This window comes from Coregonus lavaretus, assembly GCF_964263955.1.
Source record: "Coregonus lavaretus genome assembly, contig: HAP1_SCAFFOLD_381, whole genome shotgun sequence".
In the NCBI taxonomy this organism is placed as follows: domain Eukaryota; kingdom Metazoa; phylum Chordata; class Actinopteri; order Salmoniformes; family Salmonidae; genus Coregonus; species Coregonus lavaretus.
Genome location: NW_028165309.1, coordinates 93,353 through 111,093, shown reverse-complemented (window position 1 = coordinate 111,093; position 17,741 = coordinate 93,353). Strand labels below are relative to the sequence as shown.

The 17,741-nt window shown below is 44.1% G+C and overlaps 1 protein-coding gene across 4 annotated transcripts in view; it reads left to right on the top strand.

Moving 5' to 3' along the window:
* Positions 1 to 14,063, top strand: part of LOC311116001 (protein quaking-A-like) — a 103,634-nt gene extending 89,571 nt beyond the window's left edge. The window contains exons 5-8 of one of the 4 annotated variants that reach the window (XM_084191134.1): positions 7,515 to 7,602; positions 9,349 to 9,744; positions 12,195 to 12,269; positions 13,877 to 14,063. In XM_084191134.1, the coding sequence (XP_084047260.1) occupies positions 7,515 to 7,602; positions 9,349 to 9,744; positions 12,195 to 12,269; positions 13,877 to 13,893 (576 nt within the window). In that variant the 3' untranslated portion in view covers positions 13,894 to 14,063. Of the gene's footprint in view, positions 1 to 7,514; positions 7,603 to 9,324; positions 9,745 to 12,194; positions 12,270 to 13,876 lie in introns of all 4 variants that reach the window. The other 3 variants (XM_084191136.1, XM_084191135.1, XM_084191133.1) reach the window with 3 other exon arrangements.
* The last annotated feature ends 3,678 nt before the right edge of the window (positions 14,064 to 17,741 follow it).

Here is a 17,741-nt window from a genome sequence, read left to right as displayed (position 1 = left end):
CCCAGGTCTCCTCTCTCTCTCTCTCTATCTGTGTGTCGGTCTCTCTCTCTCTCTCTCTCTGTGTGTCGGTCTCTGTTGGGTCTCTCTCGCTCTCTGTGTCGGGTCTCTCTCTCGCTCTCTGTGTCGGGTCTCTCTCTCGCTCTCTGTGTCGGGTCTCGCTCTCGCTCTCTGTGTCGGGTCTCTCTCTCGCTCTCTGTGTCAGGTCTCTCTCTCGCTCTCTGTGTCGGGTCTCTCTCTCGCGCTCTGTGTCGGGTCTCGCTCTGTGTCGGGTCTCGCTCTCTGTGTCGGGTCTCTATAGCCTGGGGAGTTCTTGATAAGTTGTCATGGCACGGTGACTAGAGTAATTACTATTCTCCAGATGTTAGTTTGGGAGGGAAATGAAGGGAGGAGAGGAGGAGGGAGGGATTGGGGGAAGGAGAAGATGAGAAAAAACAGCTGCCCGTTTTCAGGCACCCCACCCCCCTGTTGCTCAACGTGAAGTCATTAGTCCCTCACTGCACTCCCCATCCCCAGATACGTCCTTTACCTTTCCTCTACTTTATTTTCCCTCTCTCCCTGCCTCAAGGCCATGCTTGCCAGTCTTTGTTTACTCTTGTGGTAATTGGAGAAGTTTGGAAGGCAACCAGACCCGTGCCCAGCCACTCCCCTCCTCTTGTTATGACTGGCAGCATAGACCAGTGAAGAAAAGCATGGAGGAGCCAGTGTCAGCCCACTGGGGGAAAAGGGATTGTTTTCTCCCTACATTCCCTGTCTTTCTCTCTTTTCCCACTCTCTGTCTCCTCCTCTCCGCTGTATGTCAGAAAGGCCCCTGCCAGACGTGAGCAAACACACCCACCGCAGGCAGGGCGCTTGATCTGTTTATTTGAGGGAGGGCGGGTGAGGGATAAGGCAAGGGTGTGGCCTTCCAAACATTATGATACACCCATCTGTTGCTACAGCCGTGCTGTCCACACAAATCACCACTAGTGAACTGTTTATTTGAACGTGTTGAAATCTTGTTTCTTTTTCGTGGAATTTTCCAGTCCCATGATGTTCCAGGAGCCATTTGTCATTGTTTGTGTTTACGGCTCCTCGCTCCTTCCCTCCCATTCTCTCCCTCCCTTTCTCTCTCTCCCTCCCTTTCACTCTCCCGTTCTCTCCCTCCCTCCCGTTCTCTCTCCCTCTCTCCCTCCCGTTCTCTCTCTCCCTCTCTGTCAGACTGTGTGTGAGAGCATGAGTGGGATTCGTGACGCCTCGGGTAACCTCATCCGTTGGGCTGTCAGGCAGGCAGAGGGACAACACGCCTCTCATCCCCCATCCTCCACGATAGCTTCTACTGCTCCACAGATTGAACACATAGGCCACATTGATTGAATCTGATTACTGTGAATAGAGCAGGTTTATTCTGGGCCTTTCGCTGCTAGACTGTGTGTGTCTCTGTCTGTGTGTGATGGTAAAAGGGGATACTTTCACTCCTTGTCCTCAGTGTTTGTAATCCATGCAACATTTCTCTTGGGAATCGGGGAGCCCATTCCCTCTCAGACAGAGATGATTCCCCTTCCGTGCGCACACACGCACACACACACTGGGCATCCTGACAGCCGTCCTGAATGTTTAATGAGGAAACCGGGAGTGTGTGAGGTGTGCCGACTCAGGATTTTGTTAATTGCTCTATGGTCACAGGGACATCAAAGAAATCTCTAGTCCCTTCATCCTGGCACATGAAACATGCATTCAGTCTTCAGGAAACTCTCAGTCCTGTCATAGTTCACCCACTGCTAGATCGTAGCAGACAGTAGACGCCCACTGTCTGTAGCCTTAGTGTGACCCAGTTCCATCCAGCTCTCAAATCACTCAATACAACCATTAGTATACTAATAAGTCATATTTATAATAGGGTTTCAGTAATGTACACAACAGAAGCACTAGCTTTGTTGTTTCTGAAGTGACTAGGGGAGTAAATTGACCTGCTTCCATGTGGCCATTAGGAAGGTTTTATAACAGCCTGCTATGAAGAAACAGTTATGCTATGAAGAGCTGTGTCAGCTGGATTCCTGAGGGGGTGTGCCTGCCCAGAGTTTGCTTTCTGTTTGCCTCCACTCTCCGCCACACACACACACACACACACAATACCTTCTGTTTTCCTCTTTGCCACACACACACACACACACACACACAATACCTTCTGTTTTCCTCTTTGCCACACACACACACACACAATACCTTCTGTTTTCCTCTTTGCCACACACACACACCCATCCTAGCAGCATCTGACACCCTCCCCTCTACGTTGCTTTACGCCCCTCACAGCAGCACATCCCCTGCTATGCAGAGCCGGAGAGATGTTGATAGTGACGTACCAGGAGCCTCTTTAACTCTTCCAACCTGCAAATCCATCATCCTCAACCCCCTTTCCTGTTCCTGTCTGCCTGCGACGCTCTCACACACACACACACACCAATCGCACTCATCCCCCAGCATGCATTGCGCTGCTGAGACCCGGCCCGATGACCGCCCACTCCCTCTTATCCACAGCGCTATCTCAGTGTTCGTAAGCACCACACACACACACACACACACACAAACACAAACACACACACACACAAACACAAACACACACACCTAGGAAAACCAGCCAGGCCTCTCCTCCCCATGAAAGGGAAAACAACCTGTTTCCAACTCTCATTATTGGGCCTGTATTTAAAAAGGTTAGCCGCGTCAGCTGCAAGGGAAACAACCCAATGGTTCTTCAATCTCACCCGCCAACCTCTAGCCGCTCTCCAGTTTGCACATTAAACGGCTTGTTGTAACAGCGTTGTAAATGTGTTGCCGGCAAAACACACAGTAGGCCTTTATGTTTGGGATGGAGGGTAGAGCACAGACTTGGTGACCTTGCAGACGCTTCAGGCGAAGACTGAGGGTCTCTCTGTCATTACTGACTCAGTTCTCTAACCACTGAGCCAGGGTCAGAGTCTACTCTGCCATGAGATGTCTGGCTCCTCATAAAGGCTATTTTAGAAACTCCTTTTTGTCACTGAAAACTGCATATGTGCAACCGAACACTCAGCGCGACCTCGCCGTGACTGTCTCCGTTTTTATGTTTTGGCTTAGTCACTTTTCAGCCTTGGCTCAGATCCAAACCGGCTGACACAGTTTGGGGCCAAAAAGTGAGCAGAGAGAAAGAGAACCAGCTGTCTCTTTCCTGAGAATCATCTTACCCGACTTGGGAGAAGCTGTCTAGAACGTCGTCGTGGTAACGATCTGATTTTAATTTGTGATGGTAAACAGGGAAGGGAGGCAGACGACGGAGGATCTAATAGAATGGGCAGCTAAAGATGTTCACTCTACCGCAACCACCTCTGTTTGGCAAGTGTTTAGGAAGCTAAAAAGGCCTAACTGGCTCCTCTGACTGGGCTTTGTGTGGAGCATTTAAACAGCTAATTAGCAGTGATTTAAGCCCATTTTCAGGTTGAGGGGTCCATGTTAGCGTTAGCCATTCTCTGTGAGCATAGCTAATTAGGCGTTCTGCTCAGCAGGCCTGGTATTTAGAATGTGAAGTGGCCTCACTCACCTCTGAGGCTGGGGAGGTTGTTGTAATAGGCACTGAATGGGCCTGGATCCTACTAGGATCAGTGTGGGTCGTGTGCTTTCCTTCAATGCAGATTGTCCCAGAATGTTCTGGGTTAGTGGTAGCACTAGCTGAATGCTCTGGGTTAGTGGTAGCGCTAGCTTAATGCTCTGGGTTAGTGGTAGCGCTAGCTTAATGCTCTGGGTTAGTGGTAGCGCTAGCTTAATGCTCTGGGTTAGTGGTAGCGCTAGCTTAATGCTCTGGGTTAGTGGTAGCACTAGCTGAATGCTCTGGGTTAGTGGTAGCGCTAGCTTAATGCTCTGGGTCAGTGGTAGCGCTAGCTTAATGCTCTGGGTTAGTGGTAGCGCTAGCTTAATGCTCTGGGTTAGTGGTAGTGCTAGCTTAATGCTCTGGGTTAGTGGTAGCGCTAGCTTAATGCTCTGGGTTAGTGGTAGCGCTAGCTTAATGCTCTGGGTTAGTGTTAGCGCAACTTAATGCTCTGGGTTAGTGGTAGTGCTAGCTGTATGCTCTGGGTTAGTGGTAGCGCTAGCTTAATGCTCTGGGTTAGTGGTAGCGCTAGCTTAATGCTCTGGGTTAGTGGTAGCGCTAGCTTAATGCTCTGGGTTAGTGTTAGCGCAACTTAATGCTCTGGGTTAGTGGTAGCGCAACTTAATGCTCTGGGTTAGTGGTAGCGCTAGCTTAATGCTCTGGGTTAGTGGTAGCACTAGCTTAATGCTCTGGGTTAGTGGTAGCACTAGCCGAATGCTCCGGGGTAGTGGTAGCGCAAGCCGAATGCTCCGGGGTAGTGGTAGCGCAAGCTACTCCCTCTTATGTTTCAGTAGTTTACAGTACAGAGTCGTGGGAATGATTTATCCACCAAAATGCAAGGTGATTGTATTTATTTTGACCGCCTTCCATAAAAATGTGTATATTTGGACGTTGAAGAAAAGCTGTTGCAGACTGTAGCACGTAGCCTAGTGTGTAGTCTGAAGCCACATCTTTCAGTAGTGAGTCAGAGACCAGACACTGCCACTGATGCTCTCCTCCCTCCCTCCCTCCCGTCTTCCCCTTGAAAGGAGTCTCTGCGGAGGTCTTAACTTTGTGCCTTGCTCTCCACTGCTACCCCCACCCCACCCCAGCCTGATTGAATAGAGCAGGAAACTGCTTTTGAACCGGTGAATTGCTCAAAGAAAAGACTGTGATATTGAATGGAGCACAGAGATCTGTCTGTCCCTTGTCTTTATTGCTCCGCCGTTAACAGCCTTGTTCCCCTTTTAATCGGGAGAAAAGCTGCGTCTGAACAACTCGGCCAAAAACAAAACCTTGTCATGCCACTGGAGCTCTTGAGTCTGCTCTCAGGGCTCCAGACTGCGACCATTTAGTTGCATTTTGAGACCCTTTGACTTGGCTGTGCAAGTTACAATTTTTAATTGGTCGCATCAGTGCGAACTGAACATTCATTCACCTTGCTGAATGTTCTGGGTTAGTGTTTCATAACTTCCTATTTTTGGGGGTGGCTAAAACCCTGATTTGGTCAAACAGTAAAGTGCATTATCCTCATTATTCCTGTAATGAGTTTGCCCAGCCCCTGGGCCTGTTTGGCTAGAGCCTGGTGCTGTGATGAGCGAGCCACTTGATGTGTGGTCCGGGAGAAAGATTGTAAATCACTTCCAAATCCAATGGTGAAGGTGCATGAAGATGGCAGCGCCCGTGTACTTACCAAAGATGCCTCGTTTGCTCAGTTCGCCATATTGTGCATTTCTCTCAGTTACAATTTTTTTGGTTTCGGCGTTAGCGCAGTATACATTATCCCAAATCTAGCTCCAAGATGGCGGCAATTTGAATAAACGCAAAAAGTAGATTGTGCTGATTTACTGGCACATTGAACCATGTTGGCACCGTAGATTAAAGACTTTGTAGGTAGTGCTAAAAACATAGATGTAATATCTGAATTTCTTTATGCTCCTTCGCAATTGCTGGAAATACATAGCTTTGGAAGCAACTACAGTTCTCAGCATAGTAAAAAAAATCCCCATAAAATTACGTCAGTTTAAGCTAAACATATTTTTTTTTGTATATGATACGTCTCAATCCACTGCATCCGCCTATGTAACACTTCTGCATCTGTGGTGAAAGGTGACAGAGCTAGAGCGGTATTTGTCAGACCATGAGACATCCCGAAAATCGGTCTTCTCACAAAATCGTCTGTAGCGTCCGAACGGTTGGGCCTACACTGTTATGTCCCCTCTATGGAAAGATGACTCTCACGAACACAATGTTGTTGTTGTTTTTTATATTACTGCACTGTTGGAGCTTGACGCACAAGCATTTCGCTACACCCGCTATAACATCTGCTAAACACGTGACAAATACAATTTTATTTGATTTGGTGTTCTCTCAGTTTTGCTCCCCCCACAAGCGTATTGGGACTTGTCTGAAGTCGGTACAGCTGATCTGCCAACTTCTGTCTGTAGTTTCCGAACTGTTTGGGCTACGCACTAATTGGGCTCCCGAGTGGTGCAGTGGTCTAAGACACTGCATCTCGGTGCTTGAGGCGTCACTACAGACCCCCTGGTTCGATTCCAGGCTGTATCACAACCGGCCGTGATTGGGAGTCCCATAGGGCGGCGCACAATTGGCCCAGCGTCGTCCGGGTTTGGCCGGTGTAGGCCGTCATTGTAAATAAGAATTTGTTCTTAACTGACTTGCCTTGTTAAATAAAGGTAAAATAAAATAAAAAATATGACCCCTCTGTAAAGGTGTGACTATCACGAACACGTACATGTCGGTTGTTTTGCTCTAGGACGCCCACAGGACTCGAGACTCGTCTGAAGATCCCCCGGTACCAGTCGAAAACATTGATGGAAGAATGTATGGAGGGGTTAAATACATGTAAAAATATATAGGATAGACACTTCAGAACCAACTTCCTTTAGATTGTTTTGGGGGGGGACTATCTGTTCCATGTAGTGAATCTGTTATTCAATTCAATTTGTATGGGCTAATAGCAGTAAGGTCAAAAACATGTATATTTGGGATACTTTAAGGGGTCTTAAAATTCAAAATCAAAGAGCAAAATGATCTATAGTTTCGTGAGCTAGTGCCACCAACTGAAATGGCTGGTGGCACCAGTACCACCAGGGGAACATGTTAGTCTGGAGCCCTGTCCGTGAAGCATTGGTCTGTCTGAAGCATAGAGGAGAAGTCTGCAGCAGCCTTGTCTGTCTGAAGCCTCGTTTATCTCTCTGTCTGCTGCAATCACGCCAGTCCTTCTTTATTACGATCTACCTGGAAAATCACTGGGTTTCTACTTCGTTGTCATGGTTATGGAGCGTTTCGTCGCTTCGGGGAGAGAAGGGGATGGGTGCTAACTTAATTGCTCCATGAATAATTTAACTTGCCTAATTTGGGCGATAATGACAGTGACACCACTTATGTATTTATTTATCCAAACATTAATTGACAGGACTGACATTAGCTGGGCCTATACTGTGCATTTGATTGCGCACAAGGGGGATTTAATTTTTCCAGTAATTATCTTGCTTATAAGACAGTGGTTTATGCATGCGTTTTCCCTGCCTAATGTCCCTGTCAGCGATTTAGCAAAACATGAGATGATGCAACATGACAATGGTGGTGTAACTTATTTCGATGCCTTCCTCCCCCATGCAACTTGTGCTTATGGAGAACTAGCGATTGCTAGGGTGTAGTCACTAGGAACCAAACGGAACAGGAAGGGGCCTACCTGAATTTGTCCAATAGAAACTCGTGTTCATTTCAAAAGGTTTTCTGTTTTCAGCTATTTGCTACGGTGTCCTCTAATGATTACGCCTCTGGATGTCTGTCCCTATGTACCCCCCCTTGCAATAGTGACACAGCACAGTCAAATGTCTTAACATGACTGAAATGACTTGTTGTTTGTTGAAAGGACTTGTTGACTGACCTGTTGATTTGTTTGTTGTACCAGGCGGAAGGCGAGGATAATCTGAAGAAGATGCAGCTGATGGAGCTGGCCATTCTCAACGGGACGTACCGAGACACCAACATCAAGACACGTACGCTTTACAACCACACACACGCACACATACCAGCCGCCCTCACACACACACACTACACGAAGGTCCTGTTTGGATCCACATTGACTAATGTTACACACCAAAGCTTATCATTAATCATCTTAATCCATCTGTTATTGTATTAACCAGCTAGAACCTCACAATAACCAGCTAGAACCTCACAATAACCAGCTAGAACCTCAGAATAACCAGCTAGAACCTCAGAATAACCAGCTAGAACCTCAGAATAACCAGCTAGAACCTCACAATAACCAGCTAGAACCTCACAGTAACCAGCTAGAACCTCACAATAACCACAGTGAAGAAATGCTCATGATATACAGTTAACTGTGTGCCTCTGCCTCATGTTTGTAGTCATTATTTTTATTTTATAAACTTATGCACTTTTCTCTGAAGTGCTGTCTGACTCATGTCTACCTACCTCCTAAAACCACCTGTATCCAAGTAGAGCAGTCCCCCCCCCCCTTTTCCCTTCCTTCCATATGGATGCAATCACAGTTTGCTGTAATGTCGGTGTGGCTTCTATATGCCTTCAGCGCACCGCAGAAATCACTCGCTCATCTCTGCATGACGTAGTTCACGCATCTGTTACAAACACTGTTTAGTTTTCCAATCACCAAAGTGTTACTTTCTTTGGAATTCATCCCACCAAGAGTTCCCACAGTTCTGCACTTTCATGCTTGTGATTTGTATAAATGCATTGCAAAATTCATGTTTCTTTGGTGGCTGCTTGGAGTTTGTCACAATTTTCGTTTGCATTATTATCATGATTTGTTACTGAATTATATTAGTCATGTTTTGCACATTTGGTCAGTCCAAAAAGTCATGGCTTGTTTTGAAGTAAAAATCTAATTTGGAAAACGTGTAATAATTTGACTTGGCAGACATTGGTTTCTAACACCAATGTCTGGACCAGTGTCTGGTTCTCTCGGCTGTGTTGCCAGACCAGCGATACTTAGCATGAATTAGCCACGGAGTCATGGCCCAAAGAGCCACATGTAAAACATTGATTCAATCGCCCCCGCTGTCAGTGATGTTCACTATGTCAGAACATTTGTAAATGCAAAACAATTTAGAAAATCTTTTGTCGATTTCGTTTGTCAGCCAACCAAAATGGTCTACGGAGTGGCGTGTATCATGTAGAGGAGTGGAGTGTATCAGAACTGTATTTATAGTCTGGCAGATTTCAACTAGTCGGTCCAAAGCAAGGCCTCATAGGCCCAGAGAGTCGTCCAATAAACTGGATTGTCTGTTTTAGGGATTGATGTGATCCTATTGGTCCTTATCAGAAACTGGCACTCCATCTCTCCTCTCCATGGCCACCGGCTCCATTTCTGTTGGCTTGTGTACTTGTGCCGTCCGCAGTACATTAACTCGTAGTTGTCATGGTGATTGGTATGCTTAATATTGTCTGTGCATTGGTGGTGATTGCAGCATTTTCCCTTTATCTTTTGGTATGGGGTTCTTTTATTATTTTCTTGTTTATTTTATTTTCTTGTTTGCTGGTTCACCGTAATCATTGCATGGACTAATTTTCATTTTTTTCGCCCTCCTCTCCTTCTCCCCCCTTTTTCTACTTTTTGTATTTTCCGACTCGCTTCTCTTCACCTGTGATTTTGGTCAACCGCACCACCACATCTCTACCCCTTTGTCTTGTATCTCTCTCTGTCTTTCTCTGTCTTTCACTCTTGCTTATGGCAGACCCCCTTGCGTTCTCTCTTGCAGCGGCGGCTGCCGCCGCTCAGGGCCCCCGTCTAATGCAGGCCCCTCAGGGGCAGTTGATGGCCCCCCATCAGCAAATGAGGCCCCCCACACCGGCAGGGCCCCCCATCATGAACATCATCCGACAACCCCAAATGCAGGGCATGTTACCCAACGGCACCCCAACCCTGGTGCCTCCCTCGCCGGAAGGCGGTATCCTCTACGCCTCCCCGTACGACTACCCGTACGCCCTGGCGCCCACCTCCCTGCTGGAGTACCCCATCGACCACAGTGGGGTTCTAGGTAAGCGACCCTGGGGCCTGGGCGGCGGCCCCTTTAGCCCCGGACAGGAGGGCAGCTTGTTTTACCCTGGGTTTTTGGACGCGGCTTCGATGAGCCACGGTCAGGACTTGTTGAAAGGTAAATATGTCGTATCCAGCTGAAAAAAAACAAACAGGGTTGTTATGGGTGTGACCTTATGACCTGACAGCTGAACAGGATTAATGCGCTAACAAAGGGCAAGGGGGACAGGGATTTTTTTGGGGGGTAGACATTTTTTATTTTAGCTCATCTCCCCACCATGCTTTTCCTGGCTCAGGTTTAGTTTGACATTTTAGTCATTTAGTAGACGCTCAGGCGCAATTAGGATTAAATGCCTTGCTCAAGGGCACATCAACAGATTTGTTACCTAGTCTGCTCTGGGATTCGAACCAGTGACCTTTCAGTTACTGGCCCAACACTCTTAACCACTAGGCTACCTGCCGTTTTCTCTCTGTTCTGCAGCTGCCATTATACTCCCATGCAATATAAGGCGAGTTGCCTTGTCTGAAGACACACTCTGACAGCGACATGCTGCTGTGCTCTAGCCCTTTTATGCACTCGCCAACAGCAGATTCAGTCTGACGGTGGATCCCCCCGGATTTCACCGGCTTTTGAAATTAGTATTATTTTTTTCCCAGCTAACTCTACAGCTCTGGCCTTGATGCCAGTAGAAACCCTTTGTCCCGGTGGGGATGTTCATTAAATTCACTGTTCTCATTTTTCCCATTGGCTCAGTTTTCACGCTCTTGAACTTCAACTTAGTACGAGCCACCGACATTCCCCAGTCAATACGTCGGCCGTGGGAATTACATTCCGTAGGTGCGGGTGTGTATGCACACCGGCGCTCACACACAAAGCAATATCCTGCCAAAGAAACATTTAGACGTAACTGACGATAATAACTCACATTTTTATGGAGGCTATCGCACTCTAATTCGACCAAATAATGACTGTGTGCCACTGCATACCTTGTCAAGTTTTGACAGAGGCCTTTCCTGTTTGTGTCACTGCCTTTAATGACATGCCTGAGGTGTTGATCCTGACATGAGACAGCGGATACACAGGTGCCATGTTAGCTGACCCGTGTCTTTGTGTGTGTGAAAGAGGTGCCTCTGGGAGCTGTTCTGTAGTACAGAGCCTACTGGCTTTTCTCTCTAACTCGGATGCCGTATTGATCGGTGCCTTCAGCAACGGAGCGCCACCGGAACACAGCGTGCATTTGGCTCTACTAGCCCTGCTCAGGACTCTGCGTTAGCTCTGAGGAAACCTCAGGACATCTGATGCTGCAGAGTGGAATGTGGGCGGGCTGGTTTGATCATCAACCAGCACTGTGAAACATCGCACACAGCTTGCCTGCCTGCCCTGCCAGGATAGATAGATATTAGTCTCAGGGCCGTTCCAAGTGTGATGTAACCGTCACTGGCTTATTCCACCAACTCTCCATTTCAGCATGGAAACCTACCCAAGCCAACATTCTGAGTTGTCTCCTTTTAGAAGTGCTCACTTGATAACTGCAGAGAAGAGGGTTTAGTAGTGTACCATATGACAGGATGCCCAGATGGTTGTCACGGTGACCTGTTCTGTGGGGACGGCCACCATTTAGCCATTGAAGGGCTCTGACACAAATCTCTTTAAACGCTCTCTGGGTAATGAAGATCAGAGAAATATGGCCTCCACGGCATCACTCCGCCATCTCTCTGTCCCCGAGATCTGGGAGGCTATCCTTCCCTGGCTCACTAAATCAGAAATATTGACATAGCCGCATAGAAGCCCAAGAGATACGACCCCTGAGTGCTGAAATGGTGTCTCGCTGACTGCACTGAGCTCTAGCTAGGCTTTTTGGACAAACTTTTAGATTGTCGGACTCGTTGCATTAAGGATTTACCTTGAACATTTTTCAATCTGGGATTTCTTTTTTTGGTCATAGACTAATTCTTTATCTCTATGCACGGTCACAGTTCCTATGCAACCAACATGGTATTTTACTCCATTTCCGTGTATGAAATCAAGAGAAACCACACTAGGGTAATTGAAATGTCTGTCTTCATTTGTGACAAATATTCAGAGAGAAATGAATGCTACTGCCAGTGAGAAGATTGATACTGAGAGATGTAGAGACGTGAGAGAGCCAGGTGGTGTCTAGCGCCATCCAATTAGGATCTGAGCTGCATTGGATTTTCACAACTTTTAAAATCAGCCAATTTTTTTCTCTATCCCCCTTCTGCGTCCCCAATGGAAGATGAACATGTTTTTTTGCTAGACAGCCTTAGTCCCCTGTCCCCCTGCCCACCGGTTCCACGAATCCTCTATGTAACACTGAGCACTGTGAAATTGTATTACCTAAGTTATACATTTATAGATATCAAGTTAAAGCAAATGAGTAATTTTTTTTCTATGCATTTTTATACATGTCTGTATCATGTTTATGTATATTATAATCTAATGTATAAGCAGTATATGTGTAAAATGTGAATATGTATTACTGGAAGACTTGTTTTTCCCCCCCTAAAGTGAATGGGTTCTAACCTTGTGGACTTGTTGCAATCTAGGTGCAATGGCTACCAAAGTGAGACGGTATGACTCGCGGGTCCATCCTTACCAAAGGACAGTGACCGCAGACAGAGGTTAGTTTAGTCTCTAAGATACTTTACTTTGACTGTTGATTTGCATTGCCTTATCTTTGCCTTTGTTGGGATTTCTCCTGTGTTTATATACTTTATTTTGTCACCACACATCCACAGCAACTAAATGGTTGACTGTGGTATGCACATTGTTTACATAATAGTACTCGTAGTACTCAATATAGAACTATATTTCAATGCTCAGTGTAGCCTCCTGTAGCTCAGTTGGTAGAGCATGGCGCTTGCAACGCCAAGGTTGTGGGTTCGATTCCCACGGGGGGCCAGTATGAAAAATGTATGCACTCACTAACTGTAAGTCGCTCTGGATAAGAGCGTCTGCTAAATGACTCAAATGTAATATGTAAATGCTCAGGCAAAAGCGATCTGAATTGCTTTGGTTTACATGAACTGTGACCCTTGGTGACAGAACAGGTAGCACACGTGGTGTTCAAGCTAAGTTTTCTCAATATTCCTCTGATGTGAGATTAGATCCTAAAATAGGTCAGCCTTGTTCACATACATCATTCATTTGTTTTACTTATGGGGAATCTGTGGAAAGCAACTCTAAGCGCTAACTAGAAAACGTAGACAGCACTACAGGAGCCACCAGGCATCATTTCTCCTCTTGGTTTATGTCTTGAATTTTTGTTTTATGTCTATTTTTTAGGTAGGACGGACATACCTAATCAAAGCTAGTTAACGTTCCCTCTCCGGTGTGTTTTTAAGTATCTAAATAAAATGTCAAAATACATGGAAACATTTTTGTATGATATTTCAGTTGTACACGAGTTACTGTCATTTTATATTTTAACATTTTATAACAAATGTATTTATGGCTCCTGTATATACTGGTAATAAAGAGAGAGAATCTGGAAAAAGTAATCTATTCCTTGCATAACACTAGGTACTGTTATTCCTTGCATAACACTAGGTACTGTTATTCCTTGCATAACACTAGGTACTGTTATTCCTTAAGTAACACTAGGTACTGTTATTCCTTAAGTAACACTAGGTACTGTTATTCCTTAAGTAACACTAGGTACTGTTATTCCTTAAGTAACACTAGGTACTGTTATTCCTTAAGTAACACTAGGTACTGTCATTTCTTGCGTAACACTAGGTACTGTTATTCCTTAAGTAACACTAGGTACTGTTATTCCTTAAGTAACACTAGGTACTGTTATTCCTTGCATAACACGAGGTACTGTTATTCCTTGCGTAACACTAGCTAGTTACTTTAAGTCTCCTTACCACTAATCACACTGTTGGTAATTTGCATTCCAACCTCGAAGAAACTAAACCATACTCATTTTTTGTACTTTGTTTGACCTCTCTTGAGTTCTGGTACTGGGGGGCAATGTAGCGCTTTGATTAAAACAACGTTTTAATTCAGGTTGGGGGCTTAGTAGTTGAGATCGTGATGTAACAACCTCATGATTATAACAATATTAGCTAGCTGGGTTTGTCTCTTGGCAGGGAATTAGAGGGAATAAGAGATTGCATTCATTTTATTGTTAAAATGATGTCATTGCAGTCTCTTCTTGCTGACACTAATATCCTTTCTATCTTTTTTTTCTTTGTTTGTTTGTTTTTTGTTTCTAACCACCTAGCCGCCACCGGCAACTAACACATGACCTTCTGACCTCTGAACTCTTCACCCAATGACGAGCCGCCCCAAGCCTGCCTGCTGATCAGTTAACTGGTAATTGCCTTTTGCTAGTCTCTCGGACGCAGTGAGAGAGAGGTGCCTGCCCGTACAGTTACCCTAACATGTTTTTGATTTTAAAAGAACATTACAAAAAAAAAAACTATCTCATAGAAACACATCAAACCAAGTTATTTTTTTTTTCATTTTTTTTCTGTTCATTGAGTTGAATTCCCATTCTCTTTCTTTTTCTTCATGAATCACAAACTGGGTGGATGTGTGTGTGTATTGTTACTAATGAATCTGCACTGAATATATATATATATATATATATATATATATATATCTCAATAAAGATCCCAGCCTCCCTGTCAACCACCCCATACCTGCTCTGATTCGGTGACCTCACTAATAATCACTGAACAATGGTAAACGAGAACTGAACCCAAACTGTATGCCCCCCCCCCAATGTGCAATGCCAAGTCTCTCGTTCCCTTAACCCCACCCACCCCATTCCACACCACCTTGTGGGCAGTTTGAATGGAAATGAAGTAGAAGGAAAGAGAAGGTACACTCACACCAACTGTCATGTTCACATGTAGTCCTGCATTATGAACATCTGAGACAATGATGTGCCGACACATTCTGGGTGGGCCCTCCACGGCTGTCTGTTAAAAGCATGGCTAAATTGACTGCAAATGGAGCTTATTATCATTTGTTTTTATGTTATGTTTTCCTTTGGTTTTACTTAATTTTTGTTTTCTCGTTAATACATTCTTTCTAATTAGCTCTGTTGTGAAGGACTAGCCAAACAAAGCAGGTTCTAAGAACTCAAAAGGTAACTTTTGAAGTGGCAGGCCTATGATGGGCAGTTAGCGGAAGCTAGGAGGGGTGCTGGGGCAGGGTGGGATGGGGAAGAATTAGGATGAGGAGCGGTGTTTCTGTTACTAAAATGAAAGTAGGATGGGTTGAGGGCAGAGTGGATATATAGTCAACTAGCTACTGAACTTAACTATGCTCCCTCCACACTGTGTCCAAGTATACAGTGCCTGATGTATTTAGAGAAATTATGCGAGCTGTGATCTAAAAGACAAAAAATAGTATTGTGTGCATATTTAGCCAAAGGGTTTCCAGTTGAATTATATCTTTATAGATATGTATCTAACCGCAGAGGGCTCTCTGTAATTTTAGCGTTTATAAGGGTGGGATTTCATGCCTGCTTAGGTAAAACTCTAGTTTCCCATGAAGAGAAAGGTGATTAACACTAAATAGGGTTTTCGGGGGGGGGGGGACCCTGATAGTGAAGTTTTGTACATATATATTTCATTTTTTCTAATTTTTTTGATTTTGCCTTTTTGTTTTTGGTTGTATCTACACCCCTGGCAAAAGTGCATTCTCATTTTGCGTTTCAGCGTTTGGCCAATTCTCTGCTAGTGTTTTTCGTAGTTTTTCTTTTAATCTCTTTTCAATTTGATACCGATCAAGTCATCATGGGGGATGGGATACTTGCCCTCATGCAAATAAGCCTATTTGAATGTAAATTATTTTCGGGGTAAATTTATTTATTTTTAACCCTCACCATACCATTTTGAAGTCCCCAAATTAGCGCATCCACAATGTGTCTCCATAAAGGTATAGTCCAGCTCCTGAGCCCATGACCGTTTCTTTAACTCTTTCTCAATAACTAAAATAGGATGTGAAAGCCATGCCTGCCTGTTCAAATTGCTTTATACATACCTGTGTGTATATATATATATATATATATATATACACACACACACACACACACACACACACACACACAGATAAATGTAGTTACCTGTCATTGCATATGAAAGAAACAGAGGAGAACAAAATTAAATACTTTTACAGGGTGCTGGAGAAGAAAACATATATTTTTGGCAATTTTAGCTTTTTATACTTAACTTGCAGTTACAAAATATGAAAAAAAAGTTTGAAAAATAGTATACATAAAAAGGACAAATGTGGGGAAGATGCTGTGTTACTTTGGCTAGGAAAATAAAGGCCAAAATAGTCATACCTAGGAATGTTGCAAGTGTTAACAAGAGAGGGAGAGACATTCAGATACGTTTTTTTTTTTTTTTAAAGTTAGAAGTGCCTTATCGACGGTTGTTTCTTTTTCCGAGTGTTAACATTCTGTTGAATAATATCCAGCATCAACTAGGAAGGTGCAGAGAGGAACGGCTTCTGTATGCGCTCTTAAGAGTTGAGCAGGGTAGCTCCGTCATTGTTGCTGAGCTACTGAAGTTATTCTATGCAAAAAGAATAGCAGTCGTATGACCAGCTAAAATATGTGCCATGGTTCGTCTTCCCAAGTATAAGTTGAGCTTTTTCTTTTTGACCTTCGACCCTTTTATCTGCCATTGGAACAAGTTTTATTTCTTATTTCTCTGCGTTTTGATTTAGCGTATTATAGCCCTGTTTTCTTGATTTCTCGTTACTGTGATTATTCTGCAAAGAACAAACTGCCAATAGCAATGCAGAAGTCTGCCAGGACATTTTATTAATGAGTGGATAAATAAATGGAATATAAAATTAGATGAAGAGGGGAAGGGACGTTTGCGTGTGTACCTCTGTTTCAAAATCTGCAAACTGAAACATCCACTCTGCCAATGCTTTCTCACTACAGTTGGGGAATGTAGCCAACCCGTTTTATAATCGTATGACCTAAAGCCCCGAGATGATTTTCCCAGATGTAGTTCGGCGCTCTTTAGATTGGGAGGGGATTGATTATAATAGGACTTGGGCTGGATGAAATCTATTGATTACTATGTGTAGTGAAACGTTCCCGCCACAATATGTAGCAGTGCCAATTCTGGAAGTGCTCAACATACAGCTGGACGACATAGCATCAAGACTAGAAAAACGCCTAAAACAATAAGAGGTGCGCTCTTTTAAAGGTCCTTACTACTGAATAGTGTAGGTTCCAGGTGTGAATACTGGAAGAGATGGAGACCCGCACACTGTAGAAAAAATGAATACATCCAAAACTGAGGCTTGAATGCAAAATAAAGATGTTTATGAGAACATAATGCCCAAAAAATCATAGTGCAAGAAAATGCATAAATGAAAGGTCAAAACAAAACGTTTTGGCCTTAGGCCGTCTTCAGTGTAACAGGCCATCTCTACTGCTAACACAACTTCACAGCCAAGCAGTTTTCAGTTATTGAAACAAAAGCGGTATATCTTATCAAATAAAAAAATATTATAAAAATCAATTGAGACATTATGAATTATAAAGTATTTTACCTTCCCTGGCAGTCTGATACTATTTATTTTTCTCATACATGCTGTTACACAGAAAAGGTCAATTTGTTTTCAGTGTTATGAATTATTCTTTTTTTTTTTTTTTATATATATATGTTTTTTTTTAAATGCAATATTAATGTGGAGCAAGAGATGACAAGCATTTTGACAGTATTAAGAAATATTCCCTCATACAATGGCACAGCGTGTTGTAACATTGCAAAGGTTGGTTTAGTCCATCAGGTGTATGGTGAAATCTACCGTATTCTCTGGCCTGCCGAGTACAATGTATGATAATGTAATTTACAGCCATTGTTACAGGTTTATAATGTATTTTTCTAATCTCATTTTATATGTATATTATAAAATCATTTTTCTGACTTTGTTTTGTTGATGAAGCCCACTGCAACATGTTTTTGAAAACCCCCACGCCCCCCCACACCCCCCCTTACATCTTGAAATCTGTCTCTCGTGGGGAGTGTTGCCTTTCCTAGAGTTAGATTTTGTTTTCTTGCCAATTCCTAGCTTGTTTAACTCATTACCGACTTTATTAGTTTCTTGTC